This window comes from Scatophagus argus, chromosome 4 (genome assembly GCF_020382885.2).
Source record: "Scatophagus argus isolate fScaArg1 chromosome 4, fScaArg1.pri, whole genome shotgun sequence".
Lineage (NCBI taxonomy): Eukaryota > Metazoa > Chordata > Actinopteri > Scatophagidae > Scatophagus > Scatophagus argus.
The window spans coordinates 22,293,080-22,320,114 of NC_058496.1; the positions used below are offsets into that span (position 1 = coordinate 22,293,080).

A 27,035-nucleotide genomic window follows, 5' to 3' on the forward strand; every position below is an offset into this window, starting at 1 on the left:
CATCAGGAGTCTAGTTAGTCACATGACAGAGCTGGGACTCCCCGCTCCTCCTCTCTTCCCCTCTCTCTGTCAGTCGACTGTTTTCTCTGTCTATCGTTGTGTGTGGGTCTGTTAGCTAACTGCTAGCTAAAATCACCATCAAACGCAGGAACGACGTGAACATGGCGGACACAGCCAGGGACCCTCCACCGGAGCACACCAACTTCCAGGAGCTGGAGGACGGGGAGGACTTGTTCCCGGAACCGGCCGCCACACAGGAGGTGAGGAGGAGGAAGAGGTGATGAAGGGAGGCCGAGGGGAGCTGTGGCAGCCAGGGCGTGATGCTTCGAGCTGACAACAAATGAAAACTTAGAGGGGGAGCAAGCAGGCGGGCTACAATTAAAGCAGTTAACTGTTAATTGTTGTTTTTTGCGTGTGTAGAAGCACCTGGTTTATTCATCTCTGCACTGTCATCACACAGAAAGACAGACCTTGAAACGCTTAAAATGCTCTATGCAACAGCAATAATAGTGGCCTTCAAAGCGACAATTACAGGAGCCGAGGAGGGTCATATTTCCGCCGAAAGAGACGCAGAATAGGTGTGTTTGTTTGCCGTCAGGTGACAGTCACGCAGGTGTGGGTGATGCATTCAGGACTGACTGGAAAAACAGAAAAACCACTAAAAGTGTAGTCCTGCAGATTAAAGTTTCCCGTTTGTTGTAGTAATGCTTTGGTGTATTTGAATTCATTAAAGACAGTGGCTAAAGTTTTTAAATGTAGTGGCTCTTAGCAAAGACAGTTTTTATGGTTTTGAATGATACGTTCATTATAAACCTTTTCGGAACTGGACAGTGTTTTTAACACAAGGTCAGGATAGTTCTAAAACTACTAAGTTACAAGTAAAAAGACACAAAACAACAAAATGACAAATTTCAGTTCAATGCAGTTATTAACTAATAAAAGAACATGACAAACGATGTTGATATACGTTTTGCTGTCGCTCATTGTGTCCACAGGAGGTCTGTACAGTCCTTGGCCTTGTAAAACTATGTTTCACATGGCTGTGGACAAAAATGAGTCTTTGAGATGAAAACTGTTTTATTAACTATATTTGGAATAATTTGTACTGTGGTCAACTAGAACTGTCACATTTATGAAATGAATCAGTAAAACACATTCACATTGCTGTTCCGTTCTGATTTCACCATTCAGCACAGCAGTAGATAGACAGGTGTCTTTGACACAGAAAACCTCTGGCACATGTTTCAACTTTTCGGAAACATTTAGGAAAATGCATTGAATCAGAATAAACTTAACTGGATGGTCATAGTGACACGAGAAATTTTTCCTTAGGTTGCAAGTTAATGATTCTCATTTGCATGCAGTGCAGAGAAGAAATTTAAAGGATGATACCCCTACAAACACTCAGCCAAACAAATATAAGCAAACTTAAACACGGAGCTGTTACATACAAGAAAAAGACAGTACAAGAAAAAAAAAAAGACAACTGGCAGAAACAGTAGTTATGGGTGACATGAAATCCTCTGCTGACAAAACCTGCAAGCTAAAAGTCCTGTTGTTGATCGACACCCAAAGGATTTGCGCTTGAAGTATAATGAAAGAACAGAAGTGAAGCAAATCTGACTTAATGACGATTAAATCAGAATGCCAAAAGCTGCCATGCCAGATTTCAGATGGATGTATTGTCATGTGTTTGAACAAAAGACACATTCAGCCGTCCAAGTTTGTCAGTTCCCTCCAAAATATCCATTTGGTTGTTCCACAAATGAATGATATCAGCATTTTCTGAACTGCATCACAGTAAAAAGGAAATGAACAGTGGCTGTTGAAAGAAGGTGGGACGTGAACCACAGCTTCCTGTGTCACAGGCTTGAGAATGGGCATCCCTGTTGTTGCTGTAAGTGCTAGCCAGTGCAGTGAGGGAACTGTGATGTTACTGGAACTTCTCTGTCTTTTTTCCCCTCAGTTCTTTCCAACATGCTGTTGAACGCTGCCAGCAAGCTCCAGAAACTAAACGTTCAGGTGTAGCTATTAGATAAGTGGTGTTTCTCTTTTGGTAGATTTACAATGATTAATCATAGAAGAGACACAGACACAGAGCCTCTCTGCTTGACTTTGATTTACAGCTTTGGTTCAAAATTAATTTAATGCTCAAAAACTGCAATAACGGGTAAAATTAGCAAACACTGTTCCACTGTGACTTTCCGGTGGAAAAACACTTGCGGGTATCGTGCATATTTTTAACTGATATCCATAAATATAATAAATTTGCACATTTTACTACAGTTCTGTTGACTTTTCACTTGTGTTAGCTTGCGTTTACTAAGCAAGTTTGTTGTAGGACTGAAGTACGTGTTTGTTGACACAACTTGCACAAGAAATCTTTTTAGTTTGGACCTCTTAGGCTTGGTTTATTTCTTCCACAAACATGAAAGCCTGAATCTAACATGATGGTTGTCCCCAGACGTGTATGTACGTCCTATGACAATAGTTGTCCCTCTAAATAGGAATAGCAATAAGCCAGTACAGAACAATGAAGGTAAAGGTGAACAGTTTGGTTCAAAATAAGACAACAGCAGATGAAGAGGATACATTTTGAAGTGTAACATGAGAACTATATGCATGGCTAGATACCACTAGTGATAAATAAAAAAATGTTTTTTCAAGATTTTAGCAGGCAGACATAGAAGAGGAGTGAGACTTCATCTGTGAAAATATCTCTGAATGTCAGTTTCTTATTTGAAAAGTTTCCTCTTCAACTGTGTTGTAACTTCAGTGACAAAGTCATTAGGCTGCAACAGTGGTACACTCACAACACACACACACACACACACACACACACACACACACACACACACACACACAGTACAAGCCCGTTTTTCTGTTTTTGTTATGTCAGCATTGCGGATTTCATTCCTGGTGATGATTGTCTTCCTTGAGTGTCACAACAGCACTCTTCAGTGACCTGTGTGTGTGTGTGTGTGTGTGTGTCTGACATCCACTTCCCTTGTGAGCAGCAGAATTAGTCTGGGTGTGTTGTCATGGCTGACACGCTGCTTTACAATCACCAATAAATGGATGAAGGTTGTTAAGGTGGACTGGGATTAAGCAGAGTGTTTAATAACATCTGACTTGTTTTTTTTCTATCTTCTGGTGTCTCAGTTTGCAGGATTGTGAAAGCAATTCTGTCTCCCGTCTGATATCCACATACACTCAGTTGCCGGTTTATTGGCTCTGCCAAGCTAAATCTAATATAACAGTCCTGCACTAAATTCCGCCCCCATTTTAGTATTTTCTCTTTTGTGTGTCAGCATCATTCAGCTGTGACATGGATTTCCTTTGGAGTGTCCTCATGGTCCCTTCTTGCACAAATATTTCCTGCAGGTTTTTTAGCCATGCTAGCAGCTCCAGGGGCAGCAGTCAGCCCACCACTTTGGTCAAGACTGAAATGTCTCATTGACACATCACGTTCATGTTAAACTGTGGAATGACTGTAATTGCTGTTATTCCAGTTCACTTCTGTCCTGGACCTCTGAGTTCTTCTTGGTTACATGTCCTTGTTTGTCGTAGCTTTTCCCAGTTTAATCAGGAAAAGATTAATATTGTTCTGCATTTGAGATGTCAAAGTATCAATATGTCACTGATGCAGATATAAAGCTATGATCTGTTCAGCTGGTTTATTCGTTCAGTATAGTGAATAGTATTGAATTGATGTATAGTTAGCATGTGTGTCTGCTGTGTGTATTTCCTCTGACCCCTCTGTGTGTTTGCTGAGTAAGGAAGGAGGAAGCTCCTCGTTCTCACTCATTTCCTCTTCTCTCCATCCACACTCTCTCCACCATCCTCTCCTCTTTTTGCCTGCTCAGCTAAAATCTCTCTGTCATTCTCTACTTGGACTCTCTGTGTGAATGGGAACAAGAGTTTATTTTTGAAGCAGCAAATGAAGTTTTCATTCACTGTTCCTCCCTTCACACTCAGTTTGAAGGCCAGTATTTAACCCAGTACAGCCAGTCTTTGTATGTTTGAGCTAATGTAGCTCATTATAAATTATTCCTTAAATTTCTCTAAAAAATATATATTTTTTTTAATTAAAAAATACTGTCTTTTTGTCTCTGAACCGCAACACAAACTCAGCTTACAGTCAACAAACAGCTGACAATCAATTACAAAATAACTTTTTAACAGCATTATTTTTATACAGGGTGAACCTGCAAAACAAAACCCATTATATATGTGTGCAAAGTTAAGTGTGTAAAGTTGCGACGCACTCTGCACATGTGATCCAGCAACTGTCAACTGCTGCATGCAAATGAAGAAGTGTTCACATTTAATCCTTTGTTGTAAGGGGTCTGCGTTGGTCAGGACATGTTGCTACATGGACCAATAAGAGGGTGAAAGTCCAGTTTTAGCTATTGACACTTGTGACTGAAAACATTGCACTACTGAGGCATTTGGACCCTGAGAAGGGTTTTACTGCTCTGCTGTTCTGGATAAATTTAATTATTTGATCCTCCATGAAGCCTATTGTCATGTAACAAGTAAAAATACAGCCTCCAGTTAACACCGTAAACTACTAGGAATGTGAACTTGCATATATTTGATGGGTGTGTTGCCCAGTCAAATGAAAAAAAATGAAACTTTTGACATTTTTTCCAGAGCTAAAGCTTGAGGAAATTTCATAGAAATCTGGCCAGTGGTTTTGGAAAACACCGTCCTGTCACTTAAACCACAGATACTCTGTGCTACTACTTCAGTATAACAGATTAGATTACAGTCAAGTTGCTCTGATGTCGGTAATGTAGTGTCAGTCACTCATTGCTGACCACAAGTGCTTGTGAGTCTGTTTCAATGGAAGGAGCTGTAACGGTTGCTGTGAGGTCCCATGATCAGCACCTCACTGCTGCTGCTGATCGACCAGTTTTACCTTTGGTGTTTTTGGAGCAACTGGTTGGTTCCTTGCTGGCAGGCAGGAAGTTCAGTAGGATAGATGACCCAAGCTGCTCGAAGCTTTTCTTCCTTTTCTTCTCCTGTGGAATATGTCGAGTCTGCACAGCAACTGTACAGATGTAGCTGCCGCTCTGCTGCCACGTTCCTCCTCTGCTGCTGTGAAAGTTTGCTGTGGCTGTGAAATAGTGCAGTTAAGTCACTGTGGGCCTTAGAGGAACTGTGTGGAAGTGAAATAGCCTGGAATAACAAAGTTTAAATGACAATGTGCATGCATATTTAATTCAGTAGCCATGTACTATACTTAACTGATGAAGTGCCTTAATAATGAAGTAACAGTCTATCCATGATTGTGGAAGGTCAAATCTTGCCATACAAGACCTCAAGAAATGAATTCTTTCATTATAGAAACTCAGTTTGAAGAGAGAAAGGTCAGCAATAATCAAGGCTGAAACACAAAACAAAACATTGTCAGCATATCATAAACAGTTGTGGTGTCAGGAATCTAAAACTTTTTCTGTGTAACAAATGCTTTATACTAATAATTCATGCCATTAAAGTATCACTTGGCTTTCTATTACTTCTAAAAACTTGTGTGGTTGTTCTTTTCAGTCGGAACCAGCCAGTCTACCTGCTGAAGACATCAGCACCAACTCAAATGGACCCAAACAGGATTCACTATTTGATGACGATCCAGAGGACCTGTTCGCAGGTACACACACACACACACACACCCGGCAAATATAAATATAGATCTATATATATATATATATACATAGTAATTATTTTAAGCTGTACTAGTGTGGATAAAATGACACTAGTGGCTTGTTGATACTCCGCTAAATAATGTGTGGCATAAAACAGATGAGTCAAATGTAAAACAATGAAAAGAATCTCCTTTGCTTGTGTTTGTGTCTGTCGTCAACACGTGATGTGTTCACGTTCGTGTGAGTTGCTCTCACCTGCTTATCAGAATCAGAATTCCTTTATTTATCCCCAAAGGGAAATTCTTTAAATGGGAATTGTTGTTGCTCGCTGGCACTGTAGTGGGTGATTTGGACAAATCTAGAGCAGCACATGGAAAAAGAGAAGGAGGAGAAACTGCATGTCATTATAAATACATTGTTTGTCCCTTTTTTAGGCTGCTATAGGTGACTTATAAACTGAAGTCATGTTTGAAGCTCAGCCTTAATGCTGTCTTAGTTTGCATCATGATGTACTGACTTTTTTTGTTCACGCTCACTGTGTCTCCTTGTCTTTGTCCTGTCATAGAGGCTACAGAGGAGGTTTCGTTGGACAGCCCAGAGAGAGACATCCTGCTGTCTGACGGCCCGTCACCTGCCATCACGCCCATCACCCCTCCCACCTCCGTCATCACCCCTCGCATCAACCTCACCCACGACGACATGTTCACACACTCCTCCTTTGATGAGGTGACTGCACTCACACATCCCGCTTGATATTTTGCATGTGGCATGTTTCGTCCTTTCTGATTAGACCATTTTAGTCGTTATTTTTAGGGCAACTTCATGGAGACTTTTTTTTGCTTGGAACAGAAATTATTGCCTCACTAAATGTCATGATATTATCCCACTGTTAAATGTTCATAGCCAAAATATTATCCCATCATTATGCAGCTTATACTGAGCTGTATTGTGATGTACTATCAAGTTTGTGTTTAGTTTGTTTGCCATGTTGGCTGTTTTAGATTTGTTGTTTTTTTTGCCTTTGCCTGGTTAGCATCTTCCTCTGCTTCCTCTGCTACTGTTTCTCTGCATACAGGCTGGTGATGCTCCTGCGATTTTGCTAGTAGCACTCAAAGAATATCTTTCTCTTTAAATTAAAGAGCACAAAAGTCACATGAATCACTTTTGGAGGGACGATTTTTACTTTCGTTGAAGCTTTCGTCAATCAAATATTTCATCTTATTTAGCAGCTGTCATCGTATATTGACAGGCTTTACTGTAGAAAAAAGATCTTGAAAAATGTCTGCAAACCTAACAAATTGGAAAATATTCAGTGACCGTTTTCAGAAGTGTCTTATCCCTGTTTCCTGTAGATTGAAGAGGAGGAGGGTGGCGATTCATTCGACATTCATATATCAGTGTCGGACCCTGAGAAAGTTGGTGAGTATGCACTGAGCTCACATCACTGTTGTCCTTGAACATCCTGGAGCAGGAGACACTTTCTTTTTCACTACAATATCAGGAAAAAAATGATCTTCCAAATAGTTTCTAGAACGTGATGATTTTCCTCATTTATCGGGGAGTCAGTGCTTGTATTTTTACAACTTCTGACATTTCACACTAACCTCCCTTTTCTTTTTGTCCTTCCTGTCCCCTCCCTGACCTTAATAGACATGTTGGAGGTGACAAACTCTTAAAGGGATGAAGTAAAATGCAGAGCAGACAGTGACACAGACCAACGGTCTGCTCAGTCATACTAGATAGACAGATAGATAGATAGATAGATACTTTATTGATCCTGAGGGAAATTCAAGAAATTATCTATCCACTGTTAGTCATCACACTTTATTATGGTGCTAAAGGTTTATTGATGGAACACAACTGAAGTTCTGCAGCTGTGACAGTGCCCCCTGCAGGCTCTAAAGTGTTATTACAGGTCACGGTCTCACCACGTGTGGACAGAACAAACAGCACTTTGATGATTTTGGTGGTTTGAAACTAAAAAGATGAAACCTTTCCAAACAGTTAATAATCTGACTGTACCCGACTTTCAGTTTGTATTCAACAGGCGGTATAGCAAGGTGACAAGGAGACGGTAAACTGTTGACACACTCAGTTTGCTGGGGAAAAAAAAAAACACATTTGACCAGTTTAACCAGATTAAGCAGAGTGTACTCCTGTTTCAAGCATCAGTTCTTTATTTAACTCTTTAGCATTAATGTTGTTTAAATAGTCACTCACATGACAGTATTTATGTGTGTGTATTTGGCTTCTTACTGATGAGACTTTGTAGAAAACTGTTCATTTCTTTTGAGTGATTCAGCTTCGTGTGTGTGTGTTTGTCTTCCAGGTGATGGGATGAATGCATACATGGCCTACAAAGTGACGACCAAGGTGATCAAACTGTGTACTTTCATGTCTTTTATGTCATGTTTGTTCGTATGACAGTAAATAAAGCTAAAACAGACACATTAGGCTGCGATGTTTGTTAATACACCCTCCTCATAAAAGCTGTGTGTGGCTAAACCAGACGGGTGACCATTTTAGGACATCTCAGTCTTTTTTTTTTTTTTTGGACTTTGTGACAGTCACCTTTATATCAGCATGCATATGTAGCATAGTAGCATATTCATGTTAGTATCGGTGTCAAACCACAGGTCATGGGTTCAACTTTTGGATAATGTGAAATTTTGGCCTGTTGGTGGCACTAGAGGAAAAGTCAGGAGATCAGCCACATTGTTGCATCCGCTGAGTAACTAGAATATCTGTACAGATATTTTTGTCTGGACCAAAGTGATGGACTGACAAGATGACACTCTCTCTCTTCAAGCTAGTGTAGCTAAAAACTTTTTAGCCACACTAACATTTCCAGGTACAACTGTTGACATTCAGGCCATGTTTCTGTTTGCCTTATAGTGAACAAACAGTCCTCCTCTGTTTGGCACTTAAGAATTGGAAAACCTCTCCAGACCTCACATTTATATACTGTTCTCTCTCTCTCTCTCTCTCTCTCTCTCTCTCTCTCTCTCTCTCTCTCTCTCTCTCTCTGTGTCTCTCACTCAGACCACCTTGTCTCTGTTTAAGAGTAATGAGTTTTCAGTAAAACGACGTTTCAGCGATTTTCTGGGTCTGCACAGTAAACTGGCCTCCAAGTACCTGCACATAGGCTACATTGTCCCCCCAGCACCAGAGAAAAGCATTGTGGGTGAGTACAGTCATGGCCACCCGAGTTGCCTCTGAGTTTGTAAGGGTCACTCAGGTACATCCACAGGACCACAAATTAAACAGACTTTTGTTCACTTCAGTAATTTGTTGCCAGATGTTAACACACCCATATTTCACTGTCTGTGCTGTTAAAGGAGACAAACAGTAAATATTCATAAATGAAAACAACATAAATGTGAGCATAATGCAGTTATAAGTGCTGTATAAGTACAGCTCAGTGCATCTGTGTTCTGAACATTGTGACTGTCCTTGACCCTTATTGTTAATCAGTTATGTTAACGAGTGTCTCCTCCTCTGCAGGGATGACCAAGGTAAAGGTAGGGAAGGAGGACCAGTCGTCCAATGAGTTTGTCGAAAAGAGGAGGTCAGCCCTTGAGAGGTATGATGAGAAGAAAATAATAAATACACAAAAAACAAGTGCAGTTTCTTCTCTGCTGCAGATTGTAGGGTGTTTAAAGAGCCATGAATCTCCATGCTTTATCCTGGAAGATGGTGAAGAGAAATGTGCAAATTTGTTTCATTTCATGTCAATGTAGACTTTACTGCAGATTAAATTATCCAAAACAATCAAAGTGTAGTTACCTTCATTGTTTTGGTCACAGTTACACCTTTGTCATGTGAGGATGAAACTGTGAGCAGGAACATTTCTCTGATCCATCCTCATCAGAGAATTCAAGGACATTCTGAATATTTATATTGTTGACTTGTAGCTCTCCCAATATTAGAATATTTCTGGCCTTTAAAGTGACAGAGTCCAGGTGTTTTATTTGCCTTGATTCAGGATTTAAATCTTTATTGTCATTTGCACAGAGAATAAGTAGCATTTTCTTTGTGTGTGTGTGTGTGTGTGTGTGTGTGTGTGTGTGTGTCAGTCTCTGTCCAAGAGAAAAAGAGCAACTTTGTGTCAGAACCTTACAAGCCGAAAGGTTAAACCACAAATATTAGATACATCATTATCACAACACACATGCTAGTGTGTGTGTGTGTGTTGAATATTGAGGAGGTGGGCGGGGCTGACATTCTGCTGCCCTTTATTGATGGTGTTTGATTGGCAGGAAGGTCAGCCAGTGACAGCTGATGGAGCTCAGAGCTGCAGAACTCCACGCTGATGGACACACAAACACACACATAAAGACAAATATAAATAAATCACAGTTTATAAACAGTGTATTTACATATTTTTCATATTTGATTAAAAAATCTCTTTCAGGTATCTGATGAGAACAGTGAAGCATCACATCCTGCTGAAGGATCCCGACGTCCTGCAGTTTCTGGAGAGCTCAGAGGTAAATGGCAAATAACTGATTTTACTAGAACAACACAAACATAAAGGATCATGTGGTAAACACATGTGCGTCACAGGACGTAGCCAGTGTCAATAAACCTGTTATTAACAGGCAGTTAGATTTCCAGTCTGTGCTTCCTTGTTTACCAACAGAAGTTATTTTGTTTGAACAGCAGTTCTTACAGCCTGGTGCCTGTTTAATGTCACTTCCAGACTTGAAAAGTCCAGTCAGCCTTTAAAAGTGGACCACAGTCTGCAGTGTCAGTTAGAAACTTTATCTTCATCAGTGTTTGTCTGCAGAAGATCAACAAAACTGCAGTGTGGCTCTGTCACTGCAACAGCTCAGACCACATGTCTGCTTTTGTCTAAAGTCTAGAGTTTCATTTTCAGCTGGACACTAGAACTCCAGGTAGGAGTTAAAAACACAGGCTGTTGTTCGTGCAATACAGTTTAGTGGGACAAGCGAGCTGAGACATAATTTTGCTTTTTACTTCTCAACTCAAATTTTTGGCCAATCACCACCAAATTAACTGAAGATGAGAACTGAGAAAAGAGTTAACCCCACACTCTTGGAAGAAGGAAGTTTTGCAAGACTCACCTTAATGGATGCTGTAATGGATGATTACTAACCAGGATCATCATGCAAGGACTAGGGTGGATGTTTTGGAAGATGTATAAAATATCTATAACTTAAAAATGAAGTTATCCCTACAAGCATAAAAAAAAGTATTATTTTCAGTCCAAAACAGCTGCACAGCTGCAGGATGAAAGGAATTACGTGACTGGTGTCTGAAAGAGTTTTTGGATTTTGCCATCTGACACACAATGTTGTCTTCTACATACACAGAAAGAACTGATCAAAACCTGCAGTGAACTTGTTTCTTTGCAGCTGACATAAATTGAACACCGCTTCAATTCTCTGTAGGTTCATCACTAAAAGCGACTCTCTTCACAGTGTTTTGACGTTGTCATTTGTACCTTATAGCAAAAATTAGAAATAGCCTCTCTAAGGCTTTTGGTCTGGATTTGTTCCTGAGAATCCCTGGGGATCATAGTGATGAGTAGTGTTATGAAGTCTTAGCAGTCTTAGAGTAGTGTTAAGTGGACCAAAGAGCTGGACACACAGACAGACTGACCAAAAAGTGAGATGGACTCCTCGGCCCTGCCTCAAATGGGACAAAAACAAATGACCGACCCCCAAAAGAGCCGAAAAACCCCACCTGACTTTTCTGATTTCTTCACTTCTTTTTCTCAACAAGCAGCAAACCACCCCGCTAAGGTCAAAACGATGTGTCTGCGCCTGCAAGCCGAGCCTCTAAAAACTGCCTCAGGGTTTAAGGGCCTGCGGCGTATCATGTTTCCTCGTTTTATTGTCCGCTCTGACTAAATCCTCTGTAACATTTTGTCTTATTGGTTCAAACTGTCCACCTTCCTATGCCACCTCCTCCTCTTCATCACGCTTCTCTACCACCCACCTAACTGTTGGTGGGATTGTGTTGCGAAGGAGCCGGCAGTCGTTTGGTCCAGAATAAATGGCCTCGTGTCACAGATTTAACAGATGAATCACTGGGACGCTTGACCGAGCGTGTCGTTCTGTCCGGCCCACTTAATGAAACACAACCAGTCGGGGGAGGGGTCAGGATGGAGGGATGGGAGCACGGTGCAATTGAAAGCTATTTTTACCCGTGCCTCCATACATTTACCTTCATCCCTCCATCAGTGAAGGCCCAGGGGACTGAGCCGTCCCCAAGCTGCTGCTGCTCCCTTTAAATGAGATTAGAAGTTGGGGGGGGGGAGGGTCTGCTTCTGCGTCAGAGGAAAACCCTGTACATCCGGGGGAAAAAGTAAACTTTTCCAGAATGAAGAAAAATGAGCCTATTTTCAAATGGACGTCCAGGCATTTTGAGAGTGACACGATGAGTTCTGAGTTGTTTTTTGTGGCTGTTAAAGTTGCTCGGCACAGAAAGTGGCTGCATTAAATCTGATTGGAGTTAAAACGTGGGAGACATTACAATCAGAGGGGAGGAGAATAAAGACCACAGCTGCGATGGAGTTAGAGATGAAGCAGCAAAGGAAGAAACGAGAAACTGAACACAACAGCCAGCAAAAGAAAGTAAAAATGAAGGAATGAAGGTGAAAGAAGGACAAAATGGAAAGTGATTCAGAAAGAGGACAAGAGAGGAAATAAAACAGACAAATATTGTGAAGATTTGACATGAGACAGAGAGGAAAGAACCAAAGAAAGAGAAACAAATACAAAGATAAACAAAGGATGAACAAAAAAAATAAGAGAAATGGAAAGATTTTCAGAAACTATAAATCAAAAGATAAGCTTGTGACAAACTTCAGATTTAAAAGTAGAAAATAAAACATCTAATTCAAGAAAAAAGTGTATGAGACTGGAGAAACCAGGGGAAGAAATGTGAAGTATAGGAAAATATGAGCAGAACAAACAAGTAAAGAGTAAGTGAAAGATAAGGCTAAAATCAGAAAATTACCAGGTAACAAAGAAAAAAAAATGAGATAAATAGAAACACTAACAAAAGAAAGAAAAGATGTCAAGAGATGTCAGGAGAAAGAACAATAACAATAGCAGGAGAGTGAATACCATAAATCCTCAAATAATGACAGGTGAAATTACTTGCACCATTAAGGCTCAGATGATAAATTCAATAGAACATACAATTCACCGCTTTACTGTTTGTCAGTGCAAGTGACTGAAACTCGTTGTTTCCTGCATATGTTGCAAATTATGAAATGCATGGCAGGGAGTATCTTCAAAGAAACCGTTTTGCTCAGAAATGAAAATTCAGTTATTGTCTACTCGCCCTCTTATCACTGGAATGTTGGATGTAGTTTCTTTGTTCACAAAACATTTCTGAAACTTCACAGCGAAACAGTTTGGCACGTTCTAAATAACTGAAGCAGATGGGGACTTGTTTTAAAACGTTAACAAATGACCCCCAAAAAGCATAAAATGACTCCATGTAGTTCACAGCATAATCCAGCTCTGTGGAAGCCTCAAGATCCCAAATTGATTTGAAAAGATGCTATTTACACCATTTTAGTTGCATCATCGTGCATGAGCTCGAATGAACGTGCGCATGTATTGCATCTTAAGATCAACTTGGGATCTGCAGACACTAGACAAACTGTATGGAGCCATTTTATGTTTGTTCGTCTTCTTGTTTTAAATCCCCAGCGGCTTCATTTGTTAAGTAAAATACTGAGCAAGTGCTGTTTTGTGGACTTGGCCCGACATTTCTGTAAGCATGAGGATAGATACTGACTGAATTTTCATTTATGGGTGAGTCGTTCCTTTAAGCCACAGAAAGTCTCTGAGGTGGTACTTGATGGACTTTATACTGTGGAAATGGACATTATACTGAATTGGTCAAGATAAGGATGTCTGCAAAACATGAGCAGATCAGAAAGTGGAGGTTTGTGACCAAAATATTATTTATTAATATACCTTTTGACAAAGGCACAATGAACCAGTTTAACTATTTATCTTGCTTGTTTGCTTGTTTGTTTGTTTGTTGTCCAGTTGCCGCGGGCGGTCAGCACTCAGGCTCTGAGCAGTGCCGGACTTCTCCGGATGGTCAACAAGGCAGCAGATGCTGTCAACAAAATGACCATCAAGATGAACGAATCCGACGCAGTGAGTGAAAGAGGGAGGAGAGAAGATGAAGGGTTGGGGGAAATGATAGAAAGGAGGGACGATCTAGGATGGAGGAGTGTACAGGAAGGGGATAGCTGGGGGGGGAGGTCAGAGGAGAACGGGAAATCTCAGTAAGGTTGGAGGAATCAAATAAAATTAAGGGAGCGGGGAAATAACAAAGAAAGGAGAAAGGGAAATGTTACTATTGCAAATAATAGACCTTGGTCAGGAAGGGGGGATGAGGGAAATGTGCTATATAGACAAAAGTACTGGGGCACCTGACCATTACACCAACAGGGACATTAATGACATTACATTCTAAATACACAGACAGTTTTGCAGCTATAATAGCTTCCACTCAACAAGATTTATGTGGGAATCTTTGCCCATTGATGCAGTACAGCAATAATGAGGTCAGGCACTGATGTTGGACAAAAAGCCTGGCTCACAATCCCTGTTCCAGTTCATCCCAAAGGTGTTGGATGGGGTTGAGGTCAGGACTCTGTGTGGGCCACTCAAGTTCTTCCACACCAGACTCATCCAGCCATGTCTTTATGGACTTTGCTTTGTGCACTGGGACACAGTCATGCTGGAATAGAAAAGGACCTTCAACAAACTGTTGACACAAAGTTGGAAGCACAGCATTGTCCAAAATGTCTTGGTATGCTGAAGCATTAAGATTTCCCTTCACTGGACACAAGGGGCCCAAACCAACCCCTGAAAAACAGCCCCATACAACACCTGAATTCAGTAATAATGAGGTGTAGCCGAATACTTTTGTATAAACTAGGGAAGAAGGGATGAGGTAGAAAGGAAAATGGAAAGATGATATAACTTAAAAACTCATACTGAGTTCCTGATATGTGTGTGTGTCTCTCAGTGGTTTGAGGAGAAGCAGCAGCATTTTGAGAATCTGGACGTTCAGCTCAGGAAACTTCATGCCAGTGTGGAATCTCTGGTCTGTCACAGAAAAGGTATGATGCCCTCTGTGTGTGTGTGTGTGTGTGTGTGTGTGTCTGTCTTTTTTTTTTAAGGACTTTATAGTCACAAGCAGCGTCCAGGTTCAGGGGTCAATGTGGTCTGTTGTGTCACTTCAGAAACCTGTAGTGCTCATTTTAACCAAATTTACAGTAGAAAATGTAAATTAGCACACATTTCCATTATGCTCCCATAAAGTTATTTGAGTAGCAGGAGTTGGTTCATGAGAAGCAGTAGGTAGTACTAATGTTGCAGTCAGGTGTAATTATACCACAGAAGAAGAGGATGCAACAAGACGAAATGAGACATTTCTGTTTGTTTCATTTATTAATGTGAGGGAGGTTACAGAATCCTCACCTCTTCACACAGATGTGATGTTCTCATCTCTGCAGTGGATAGTTACATCATTTGCTGAATTTGTTTCCGTTGTACTATGTTATGTTATATACAGAATTTCTTGCATTTCGTTTTTTGTTTTTTTTAAACACACAAAACATTCATTTTACAGGTGTTTGACGTGAGGATGTTCCTGGCTGTTTTAGGTTGTTCAAGTTTTTATTCATGGAGCAAAGACTTACCATAGCAGTAGAAATATATAAAATTACAATGTGAAAAATGTTTGTTATTCAGCTTTCTGTTCTCGGGGTTTATCCCTCAGTATGTTTAATGTCTAATTGTGGTTTGAAGTTTTTAAAGCCTGGTAACAACACTGAGTAATTTTTGTATGGATTTAACACCCACCCCCCCAATAAAAAGAAGGAACAGTTTTTTGTTTTAGTTAGGGCAGACAAAATATCAGAAACTCTTATCTTTCTGGCTCCACGTATTTGTATTCATTTCATCAAAAAGCGTTATTATTTTGGGACATACCTCTGGCATGTAATGCATCACTTTCTGGCGCTCTCTCTGCCGTCGTCTCCCCTGCAGAGCTGTCGGTGAACACAGCGCAGTTCGCCAAGTCGGCAGCCATGTTGGGGAACAGCGAGGACCACACAGCTCTGTCCCGAGCTCTGTCCCAGCTGGCTGAGGTGGAGGAGAAGATCGACCAGCTGCACCAGGACCAGGCCAACGCAGACTTTTACCTCTTCTCCGAGTTACTGGGCGACTACGTCCGCCTCATCACCGCCGTCAAGGTACGACCGGGCCTGCTGGTAGATCCTGCTTACACAGAAGCAGAACCCTTAACCTGAAGTTTTAAGAGATTCAATCCCTCTGTAGAGACAAGTAGGTTTTAGGACAGTAGACTTAAAACCAGTAATAACTGTACTCCTCTGACTTACCGATCCTACCTGCTGTCTGAGCTGCTGGACACGAAACACCTGTGTCCATCAGTTATGAACGAGACAGGATGTGAACAAGAGCAGAGATAACTAGAGTAGATTTAAGCTGAGGTGGGTTGCATATTTTTTATTGGAAATTGTGTTGTGCCTGCAGCAGTTGAACCGTATTTGACCTCATTCAACCAGCTTGGTTTATAATGTAGATAAAAATGTGATCTGTTGTTTATACTATCTAAATCTAAATCTTAAATGAATAGTATGTAATAACCTCAATAATTGTTCATGTGTCACTTTTTTTTTCATGTGTCACAATTTCCCTCTGCATTTAAGTTTTGGCATACATTTTTGTAGTTTAATATCCTTCACCTTCTTATAAAGTCAGATAAACTTGCTGCTACTGTAACAGAGGAAAACCTTTCAGTATTCCCTTGGCATCATTTAAAAACACTGTTACAGGTTGCTCTTCACAGTAAAACTTGAACGTGTTTAGGTTCAAGATGTCAAATTTAAAAAAAGGCTTTTTGGTATGTTGCATCAGATGATCTAAATAAATAATTTGACGAGTAATTCTCTGTTTTTATCTGTTCTTTATGATCTTAACAGCAGAGTCATTTATTAAAGTTACATGTATTAAATTGTGTGTGTGTGTGTGTGTGTGTACGCAGGGTGTGTTTGATCACCGGATGAAGACGTGGCAGAAGTGGCAGGACAGTCAGATGCTCCTGCAGAAGAAACGAGAAGCTGAAGCCAAATTGCAGCTCACAAACAAACCAGACAAACTGCAGCAGGCCAAAGACGAGATCAAAGAGGTGAGGCACACATACTGAGGAAGGCAGGGGTGGCTAGGTGGATGGATGAATATGAAGCAAAACTGTAATCACAGAATTAGTTTAGCTTTTCTGTTTACTGTTAAATTATATGAGCAGATTTTAATCCGATGTTCAGTGAATACCCCAGTGGTTGGAATGTGCCAAACGCACTCAGATGGACTGATAATGTTGATAACAACAAGTTCTGTTTATTTGATTTTAGTAGTTTATTCAACAGTGAATTGGCATATAAAATCATTTCTGGCAATGTGTAGCTTTCAGAAATATTTATCTGTACAGTGCCAAACAACGTTGTTAAATGCCTATTAAGGCAAAGACATATGATACATAGAGAAAGCAACATGTGAATCCTAATGAATAAGGAAGATAAATTACAGACCACAATGAAAGACAAAGAATTAAGTGGTGAGGTTACAAAGTACATAGAGACAGATGGTGGGCAATAACAATGTGATAACAGGCTGTGTGTGGTTCTTAGAGGTAATTTCCAGCACAGCAGGGGATGTCTGAGTGATATTTTGTGAGAAAAGTTTTTTTGCCCATTACCATTATTTTTATCACGCCTGTAATCTTGCATCACTGTTTTTGTCCAAGGACTTCTTGAAGCCTTTGTTTAAAATAATTAGTGCACCTGTTAATTTTATACCTGTAAACACAAGGTTCAAAATCCACTTTTATTGAATCAGGTGAAACGTTGCTCCCAGGATTCACTCTTCTCTCCCTGAGACTCTTGGTGTGTCCAGTCAGCTAAATGAAGCATACCTCCACAGTACAGTCATGTGAAAACTTTGTTATTTTTTTTAATTTTTAGAAATCTTGTTTTCTTTCAGTCTGCAGACTTCACATGAACTCAGTTCAGCAAACAAGAGCAGGAGAAAGTAGAAAAGTACTTTATTAGAGCATCTGTTGAAGCTGTCACCACACAAATTTATCCTTTATGTCAGGATACAACACACACACACACACACAGTGTTGGCATAGTCGGGGGTCTGGTGTTAAAGCAGAGGAGCTGTCAGATGTGGGGTGTTGTTGGGAGGAGGACGGGGGAGGTGGGGGAGGCTGTCAGAAGCTGCAGACGAGGACAGATCACAGTAGAGTTACAACCAACGTTTATTTGAAGCCGACATGAGTTTTGCTGCCTGTCAGGAGTCGGGTTTTGGTTCACGCCTTGACAACAGCCAAAAGAAAACACACAGCGGCTTTTTCTGAAGTCAAAAAAAGAGAAAATAGTTTTACTTCACACTGTTGGAGACCCTGTGAGCAGCTGCTGCAGACAGCAAATTAATGCTACAGGTGATGCCTCTTCACACTGTAAATGCATTTATCATCAATGACCTGAAGAGAAACAGTTTGTGCATGTGAACTGAAGTACAGAAAACTGTGATCACCATGTGAAAGCAGCAGAGACTCTTCAGATCTTCTTTCCTGGTGGCTTGCTGCTGCAGTTTAAAACAGGAAAATGTCCTAATCTTTTTCTCTTTGTCCTCTGTAGTTGACATACAACAAAACAGCCATGTATGGAGTTACAGGCAGTCGGGTTCCTCTGCTGAGTCTCAGCTGACTTGATATACACTCACTGTTTAGTTAGTGATCTGATTGCTTTTCAGAAAAGTTATCTGAATAGCATTTCCTGCCCTGCTGTATTGCTATGTTAATCAAATCACTACACTAACAAAATACAGTCTTAAATATAAATTATCAGAGAAAATGCATTTTGTGGGTTTTTGACAACTGAATAAAATTTCATTTTATCATTCACAAGTTAAGTTACACATATTATTGTATGAATGATTAAAATACAGTAATACCAATGATACTGAAATGTGTCATTCTGTATGATATATTGTGGTGCTGAGTACCAAAATCTGCTGAATTGAGGGCTGTAGTTCTGCAGTGAATCATATCTAACTTTCACCGGTCAGTGGTGCGTTCTGACTCTGTCAGATTAATAAACCATACTGCCCCCTGTGGGCATGGAACGGAAACAACAGCTGCTGATGTGAGCCTGCTGCCGTCTGTATAATTACACTGATGTGTTTTTAGAAGTTCCTCAAAAAGTGCTCAATAAAACCAGAAAGGCAGTTTTTTTCTGGAAAGTATTTTTTGCAGCACTTTTAATTCTTAAATCAGAACTACACTAATATTTTTTCTGCCTTTATGGACCTGAAATCCAGTTTGCATCTTATTTATAAAGGTGTATACATAATGTGATTATTTTAAAGGAAAATACTAGGGGTGTCACAATATTCCAGTATTGAGGATAACCGTGATATTAAAAAATGATATTATGATAACACTGTATAAGTATTCCAGTGTGGATCTTTTGTTTAACAGCTCATCTGTTTTCATATTCACTATTCATTAAATATAATTATTATTTCTGTACTTACAGTACTGTACAGCTGTGGTTACAGACTCTCTTTCCCCCTCCTTACACTTTTGAGTATAAATCATTTTGCCTAAAAAGAGAAAACACACACACCAATCAAAGTAAAATAGATATTTGACTGATTTTTCACATTTTTCTGTAGGTATTGCAATAATGAAGAGAGCTTCATGCAGAGAGCTAGGGCTGGTGGTAACAATGCTAAAGCTGCAACACTGTCTGTGTCCACACACACACACACACACACACACACACACACACACACACACACACACACAAAAGCTGTAGCAGTTCAGCAACACAGGCTGTGTGTCCTGGGCTTTAGAGGTGTTGATAGGTGTATGTTTGAATGTAGAGCAGAGCCAGGTTAGCTGTTTCTCCCTGCTTCAGTATTTATGTTAAGCTAGGCTAACCACAACCTGACTAGAGTTTAGTAACTTATACAAGACATGATGGAGATGAGAATATCCAACTTCTCATCCCACTCTTTTAAAGAAAATATTTTCCCAAATTGTTGCACTGTTTCTTTAAATACCACACTTTACTCAATATCAATACTTAAATAACATAGATATAATCATGCTTTACAAAATAAAAACGTCATTCTCTAATGTCTCAATGCAAACTGCCATATAAAAGCTTGGCCTAAATAAGATGATACAACATAACTTGAACTAAGTTTAGTTATAAATCAGTAAATATTTAATCTTAAATGATTAAAAGTGGGACCAAATATTTGTAAATTCTGTACACACATGATTTAGTTTGTACTCGCAACGTTTTGGTCTCAGCTCTCATGGCTTTACAAATGAAATCAAACTCCTGAATTTGTCGTCTAGGCAGAGCCTCATGTTTAAACCAGCTTGTTTCATCACAGTCTTCTAGCATTTCAGGGAGGACTTTTCCTTTTGTTTGGTGATTTTGTTTGCTCATGTCTCTGGATCTTCCTCTATGATTTTGGAAGCTCTGAACATTTTTTCCTGCCTCTTAAATTTTGTTGCATTTTCCCTGCCATGCCTTCCTGCAACCAGGAGATTGAGGAGGTAGGACCTGCCCCGTCTGTCTGACTGTCCGACTAACTGTCCATCTGTCTGTCTGCAGCTCTGTGTCCACCTGTCTGACTGCCAGCTTCACACCTTTTATTTCCCTTATTGTACCATTTGGTTCTCATATTTATTACTGTTTAGTTAAATATTTTCATGACACCATTCTTTTTGTTTGTTTATCCTGCTGTCAAATAGTTCAGAGTCACGTGAATTTGTTTGTCAGACTTGGTAAGATATTCTCAAATTTGCAATTTGGAAAAACTTTCTCAAAGTCTTTGTCTGAGCATCAGGATTAAAAATCTTACTTTTGGAGCCAAATTTTAACTTTAACCTAGAAAGCAAGTAGCAGACAAACTCTTTCATGTGACAGCTGAGATCATCTAGTCCAACAAAGTGTTTATTTGCATCCACATGGCTTACAGAGCATAGCATTTTAGTCTTAATCCATGAAAACTTCACGGAAGAAGTGAATTATGCTAATTAAATTCCATCATTACCTCAGTCTCGTAAAGACTGGTTTAACCAAGCTGTGGTTGTGTTACTTCAGTAAATATCAATAACTTCAATTAACACACTTCATCTAAACTACAAGTATCAAAACTGTTCAGCCAGTTTATTACAGGGATGGAAATACATTATATAGGTTTACACACTGTCTAAAACATAAAACAGAATGTGATAATTTGTTAATCCTTTTTGGGACACGGGCAACAAAAGACTGGAAAAGTTGTGGAATTACAAAAAAACAAAACAAAACGCCAGTTTGGAACATTGTACAGGTAAACAGGCTTGTTGCTAACAGGTAATAGTATCGGGATTGGGAATGAGAAGGTCATCCTTGAAAGGCTCAGTCGTTCACAAGCGAGAAAGACTGAGGTTCACCACTTTGTGAAACACTTTGTATAAAGTATATTACTACTTGGGCTCAGAACACTGTCGGATTACGTTCTGTTTTTATTTATATTTTTAAGTTTTTAGAAATCTGGGTTTTACATGCAAGACATATTATTAAACAAGTTTTACGTTTGTGCTGGTCAGAGTTGGCAGAATAATAGCACATAATCTTATTCAAATCAATTTAGCAAGTAATTATCAAGGTTTTTAAAATTTAATATCTTGCAAACTTGCTGCAGGAAATGTTTATTGGTTGCACAAGCAGTGCTGATGTTTTCTTCAAGGCTTCCTTAAAAGATGAGCAGCCAAATCATCATTTAAAAAGAGAAAATGTGTAAATATACTACAGCTGCTTGCAATTTGTGCATTAACACTTGCTTTGTACAGTAAGTGAAAACATTTTGTAAACTGAGATTTACTTAATGTTAAAATAACAAAGCGTGCAGTGCCATTTACATCTCTGAGTGGGTTGACTGCCTCCTGTCCCTCCTCCCTGGTTCTCATGCACTTCACAGTTAGAGCAGTTATTTTAAACTAAATTATAATCTTATTGAACTGTACTTGCCACTTTTGTAAAAGGGTCTAAAATATTTTTTTTTTCTAAAATAATTCATTCCTTCAGAATTTAAATTTTAAAGTTTATAAACTAACAGTTTCAAAGATGATCTTTACCAGATGTAAATATATATCTTTCAAAGACTGATTTCACTTTTGGACAGATTGTTTCTTAAATCAGCAGTCCAGCTCAGCCAAGTAAGAAGAAATTGCATTATTTCACCAGAAACTACTTAAGTACATTTTTTAATTTTAAAGTGTCCCAGTGTGTGTTTTTTGGTCACAACTGGACAAGTAAAATCTAAGAGAAACATTTAATCAGTATCGGTCTCAATAATCCAGTATCGGATACAGTGTCGCCATTGCTGCAGGTTGGCTAAACTGACTCCATAAAGGCCAATATACCTGTAACAATCTGAAGATTTGCAGAAGAATCTGTAGACTTAACAACTGAAAATTTATTCATCAAAACATTACAATGGGCCAGCAAGTTTCCTCACCTGGAAGGGATGCAAAATGCAGATTTAAACACAAAGCATAAATTGTCTTCCTGTGTTTGTGTGTGTGTGCGTGCATGTGTGTTTGTTTCAGTTGGAGGGGAAGGTCCAGCAAGGAGAAAGAGACTTTGAACAAATTTCCAAAACCATACGCAAAGAAGTCAGCAGGTTTGAGGTAAGATGGGTGGATGGATGGGAATGAGAAAGATGGATAAATCTTTCTCTGTTTATCTGCTAATGTGAGGTACATCCTGAAATTGTCTGTGTATTCAGAACTGAAAATATGTCTGACTTTCAGCCTTTCATCCTTTTTTTAAACAGAAAGAAAGAGTGAAGGACTTTAAAACGATCATTATCAAATACCTGGAGTCACTGGTTCAGACACAACAGCAGGTAAAGAAAAATAGACAGTAGCATTATTGTTAGTGGTATTTGATGTGCTTGATATTCTAGTTAAGATACTGTAGAATGTGATTTAGCATAGTAGTAATTCAATATGAATTAGATGGCATCAAATAACTCCAGTCATGTTTGACAAAAAACTACAGAAGTCTGTGGCTGCCAATATTCAATTCAACTCTTAATAAACCGAAATTTCATTTTTGATTTGTGTGGACATGATTTGTGACAAAATAAGAATGAAAAAAAAAATTAAACCAGATAAAAACTTTAATTATGGTAAGATGTTTGAGGCTTCTTTGCTGTGTGACTTAACCATTATGAAAATGACCTCTCCTTTTTTGCTTTATTTTCATGTGAAATTAGCTAGAGTAGGACATAATTCATACAGATTACAAAATAATACCAAGGATGCAATGTGCACATTTCTACAATTCTACAATGTCAAACACGACTTTTGAATAAAAAAAATTATTTTGTCATGCATCATATGTACATAAAGCTCAGTCTGATTAAATGATTTCATTTTAATAGTGGCAGCCACAGACCACCATACATCCGCAGCATGAACTAGAACATGCATTTTTACATATAAAATATTGACAGATTTTATAGAACTAGAAAACATTTATGACAAATTAATGAAAACTGAATGGTTTTCTTATTTCTGCTACAGCTGATAAAATACTGGGAGGCTTTCTTACCCGAGGCCAAGGCCATCTCATAGAGCCCATACGCACACACATCAGACAGTCCTGACTGGCTCTGGTCAAACTACTCTACCCACAATGCACCTGTCCACATGTTTCCCCAGAGTGAAAAGAGAAGTGGCTCCGAATCAGCTCAGAGTGACTTCTTTTGCAGTTAAAAAAATTTGCAAAAACCTCTTGAATTCACAGTTTACCATCTTTCTGTCTTCTTTTATTCTTTCTGCTGAACTTTCTGCTGCATTCACATCTCCCATGGGAGTCATTGTTTTTCTCCTGGCTGACCATGTCAACAATTTAAGAAGTTAAAGAACAAAGTCAGAATCACCTGAAAAAACTGAATACCCATGTGGGAAATTCAATAATCCGAAACCTGCAGTGAGTCTTATTTTCAAACTGGAAGCTCCTAATCCTGTATGACACAAACGTTGCACGATTTATGACCGTGATGGCTTTCCTCTCTGCACGGACAGATTCTAATATGGTGTCAGGATTTACAACTGGAGCACTTTGTTAATTTATTTTCTCCCCAGATGGAGGTGAATGGGTGAAAGGAGAAGTGGGTGGAGAAAATCACATCAGTAAAATTATATTTGATATTAATGTTTTCCAATAATGACAGATATCCGGATTCTTCAGCGTTTCATCTTTCGATGTATGGAAGCACATTCTGCCATAAAGTGAAAAAGAAAAAAGATGAAAAGTTAGCAATGATAAAAATAAAAATTATTAGTGAAAGTCAAAATGATGTGATACTTAAATCAGAATAAAAGAGAGGTTTAAATTCTGCCAAACTGAAGTCAAAATTATGAGACACTAAATGCCTTTATCAGAAGGAAATATTAATATCACTAATAATATACATGATAATATTGTGTAAGTCAATTCTTCATTTTCATTTTTTTTCAGTTATCGCTGTGTCATAGTTGACACATCTATTAGCCATGCAAAAATAATGTTGGAGGAGACATGTGGGAAACTGACATAACAATAATAATAATAATAATACTAACATTAACAATAATGATAATAATAATAATAATTAGTAATAGTAGCAGTAGTAAAAGTCTTAGTTTTAAATAATATAATATTATTATTACATATTCTAAATTCTCTAGATACTGTTAATATCATGAATTCCTTCAGCCACTATTCATGTAGTGAAAATCTAATATCATGGCAGGCAGACTGCGTTGAAATACTTTGTGGACCTTAAGTGGTCTGCACTGTCAAGACTGATCTGCTATGCTCAGGTTCACCATCAACTGATCTGTCTTACCTTGAGAATATTTATGTTAATCATTACTGACTTTTCCTCTAGTTTTTCTGGCTAGAAAGGGCTTCCATACATGGTCCCATAATACTACAGTACCCATGAGTCTGTGTAACAGTGCGACAAGATTAGAGTCAAAGCAGTGAAGTCAGAGTTGTAGCATAAAAAGAGAATCTGAAGTTCTCTCACTGGATGTGTCTTGCTGCAGTGTTCTCTCGGAATTGTGGTTAACTTCTTGCCTAATGCAGCCTTGAATCCTTTGACTTTTTTAATGAAGCAAAGATGTTTTCCACTCTGTCTGTCAGTGATTTAAACCAGGGTTATTAGCTATTGACTTTATCCATGAATAACATTTCTACATCACTGGATTGGTTCCTTTATCCAGTAGTTGTTATGCTAACAGCTTTTTTTAAGAACAGAACAGCAAGTAAGTGTGGGAACTTTGCTCCACTGAAATCCCTGAAACAAACTTAAACCCACAATATGCTTTTATTTTGGGAGTTTGGAATGTGAGCCGTGAAACTGATCCAGAGTCACTGATGAAGGACGACTGACTGCATTCTTTGCGATTTTGTGTCTTGTACTTCCTATCACCTGTTCGCCTCATTTCCCTCATGTCTTTTTTTTGTTGCCGTATGATCGTGAGTGAAGGCAACATTTTCTGTTTTGCTCTCTTTGATCGAATGACAGCACAGAAGGAAGAACCTGACTTTTTGGTTCAATTCATGGCTGCAGTCGGAAAAAAATTTCTGAACCTAGCAAAAGCTCTTTTTGTTTTTTGTTTTGTGGATCTCTCTTAACCTGAAAAACCTTAATATTCTTAGTTAATAACATTAAACACTCATACTGATCATATTTGTGCTGGCAAAGAATTCATGAAAAAGAAAGCCAAATCAAATCCAAGTGTAAACGCTGATGAAGTAAGCACTCAAACCAGCGCCGAAGCTAATTGGAAATCCATTTAACAATTTTAGCAATCCTCGAAGCGTTGGTGTTTTTTTTTTTTCCCCGTCCTGTTTAAATCTAAACTAAATTTGTTCAAAAATAAGTTATTTAGACACCTTAATTACATTTGGCTACAGTTAAATCAGCACCTAACAAGGACCTACTTCAAACTGGCATACAGTCATTTCAAACAACCATTATGTAGAAGTTGTTTTTTGTGAGATTTTGCACCCCCGCAGTTCTTGAGCGCAACACCGCCATTGTAAATACATATCCAAGGTTTCTGTAGATGTAAACACTAATTACAAACTACAGTCATTATAAGGCATTGTAACGTTATGTCCTGAAAACATTGGTCTTTCAGTAAACTTGCATGTTCAGACACTTTTTGCAGTATGCAACTCTGAACAAAATGTGAACTAGAGATGATATGCTGTTGACACCTGGCTATAACATGCTGTCTGCTGAAATGGACTGACATGGCAAGTCAGTTGAGAGCTTTGCTAAAACAGCCAAACATCATTTAAGTGTGACAACATGAGACATAACTTTAGCAAGCAGCGGATATTATTTACTAGTCCAACAGCAAGAAGTCCAGCTCGGCAGTTGTCTCGCTGCCTTTTATTTTGAGAGGTACTCATAGCTTCGTTGTAGGTCTTTCTTCATAAGTGCTCAGGTGAGAGGAAAAATCTCCACTGCGTTGCATTCCTCTAATTATCAGTTTTGTTTCTCTGTTTGAACAAGGCCTTAAGGGGCAAGAAAGGGTTTTGTCGTAATTCCAGATCTGATTTGGAAACAGTTCTGTGTTTGGGCAGTCCTCACTGATGGCTTGGTTCTTCAGTCCAAATTGGAAGAATCTGACCAAAACTAGAAACTGAAATACAAATAGTCATTTCAAAAACACTTAACTGAGCAACAGTTCAGAACTGAGAATGAAGACTTGCACTGTGAACAGATCCTTGGTATTTTCTTTCTCCTGTCCCTGTTCCTCAAAGAGCAGACTTTGAGTTTTGAATTCATGTTTTTGAATTTAAAGAAATCAAGTGGCTTGTTAGTATCTTAAGCATGTTCAGTTTTGACAGCTTGTGATACTTACGAGCTGTTCCTCAGTGAAGGATTTCCTGTTGAAAGACGCTGAACTGAAGCTGCAATTCAGCGTCGGTGTGTTTTCAGGTGTGGAGGAAGTGAGTGTCCGTCAGGTATCAGAGTGTGTGTCCGTCCAGAGAGCAGCCTTAGACTGTGAGGATTATTTTTACTGGCTGTTTCTCTTCTATCTGATCAGTGTGAGGGCTACATAATCTGTAATTGATTTGATTTGCTGAATTTAAAGCCCACTTCATTATCAGAATAAAATCCAACATCCTGAATCTGTCAGAGAAAATAGAAATCTGACATTTTTCAATTCTTATTAAGGTTGAAACAAAAAAATTGAAATATACATATA

At 39.0% G+C, this 27,035-nt stretch overlaps 1 protein-coding gene across 3 annotated transcripts; it reads left to right on the forward strand.

Moving 5' to 3' along the window:
- On the forward strand, positions 1-27,035 carry snx2 (sorting nexin 2). 3 transcript variants are annotated; one of them, XM_046385804.1, is made up of 15 exons: positions 2-260; positions 5,557-5,656; positions 6,217-6,377; positions 7,004-7,070; positions 7,981-8,024; positions 8,694-8,835; positions 9,156-9,234; positions 10,066-10,141; positions 13,688-13,801; positions 14,682-14,775; positions 15,707-15,912; positions 16,725-16,868; positions 22,362-22,442; positions 22,589-22,660; positions 23,343-27,035. In XM_046385804.1, the coding sequence occupies exons 1-15, from the start codon at positions 162-164 to the stop codon at positions 23,391-23,393; spliced, it is 1,530 nt and encodes a 509-aa protein (XP_046241760.1). In that variant the 5' UTR covers positions 2-161; the 3' UTR covers positions 23,394-27,035. The 3 variants fall into 3 exon arrangements, with proteins under 3 accessions (XP_046241762.1, XP_046241761.1, XP_046241760.1); XM_046385806.1 differs by lacking the exons at positions 22,362-22,442; positions 22,589-22,660; positions 23,343-27,035 and adding an exon at positions 20,307-21,723 and having other exon boundaries at positions 1-260; XM_046385805.1 differs by lacking the exons at positions 22,362-22,442; positions 22,589-22,660; positions 23,343-27,035 and adding an exon at positions 18,382-18,962 and having other exon boundaries at positions 1-260.

What these genes read in the sequence shown, in the direction of transcription:
- snx2 (XM_046385804.1), top strand. Translation starts at nt 162, where the DNA reads ATGGCGGACACAGCCAGGGACCCTCCACCGGAGCACACCAACTTCCAG. An exon ending in AGGAGGTCAGCCCTTGAGAG is followed by an intron (nt 9,235 to 10,065) that starts GTATGATGAGAA and finishes AATCTCTTTCAG; the next exon opens with GTATCTGATGAGAACAGTGA. An exon ending in AGTTTCTGGAGAGCTCAGAG is followed by an intron (nt 10,142 to 13,687) that starts GTAAATGGCAAA and finishes TTTGTTGTCCAG; the next exon opens with TTGCCGCGGGCGGTCAGCAC.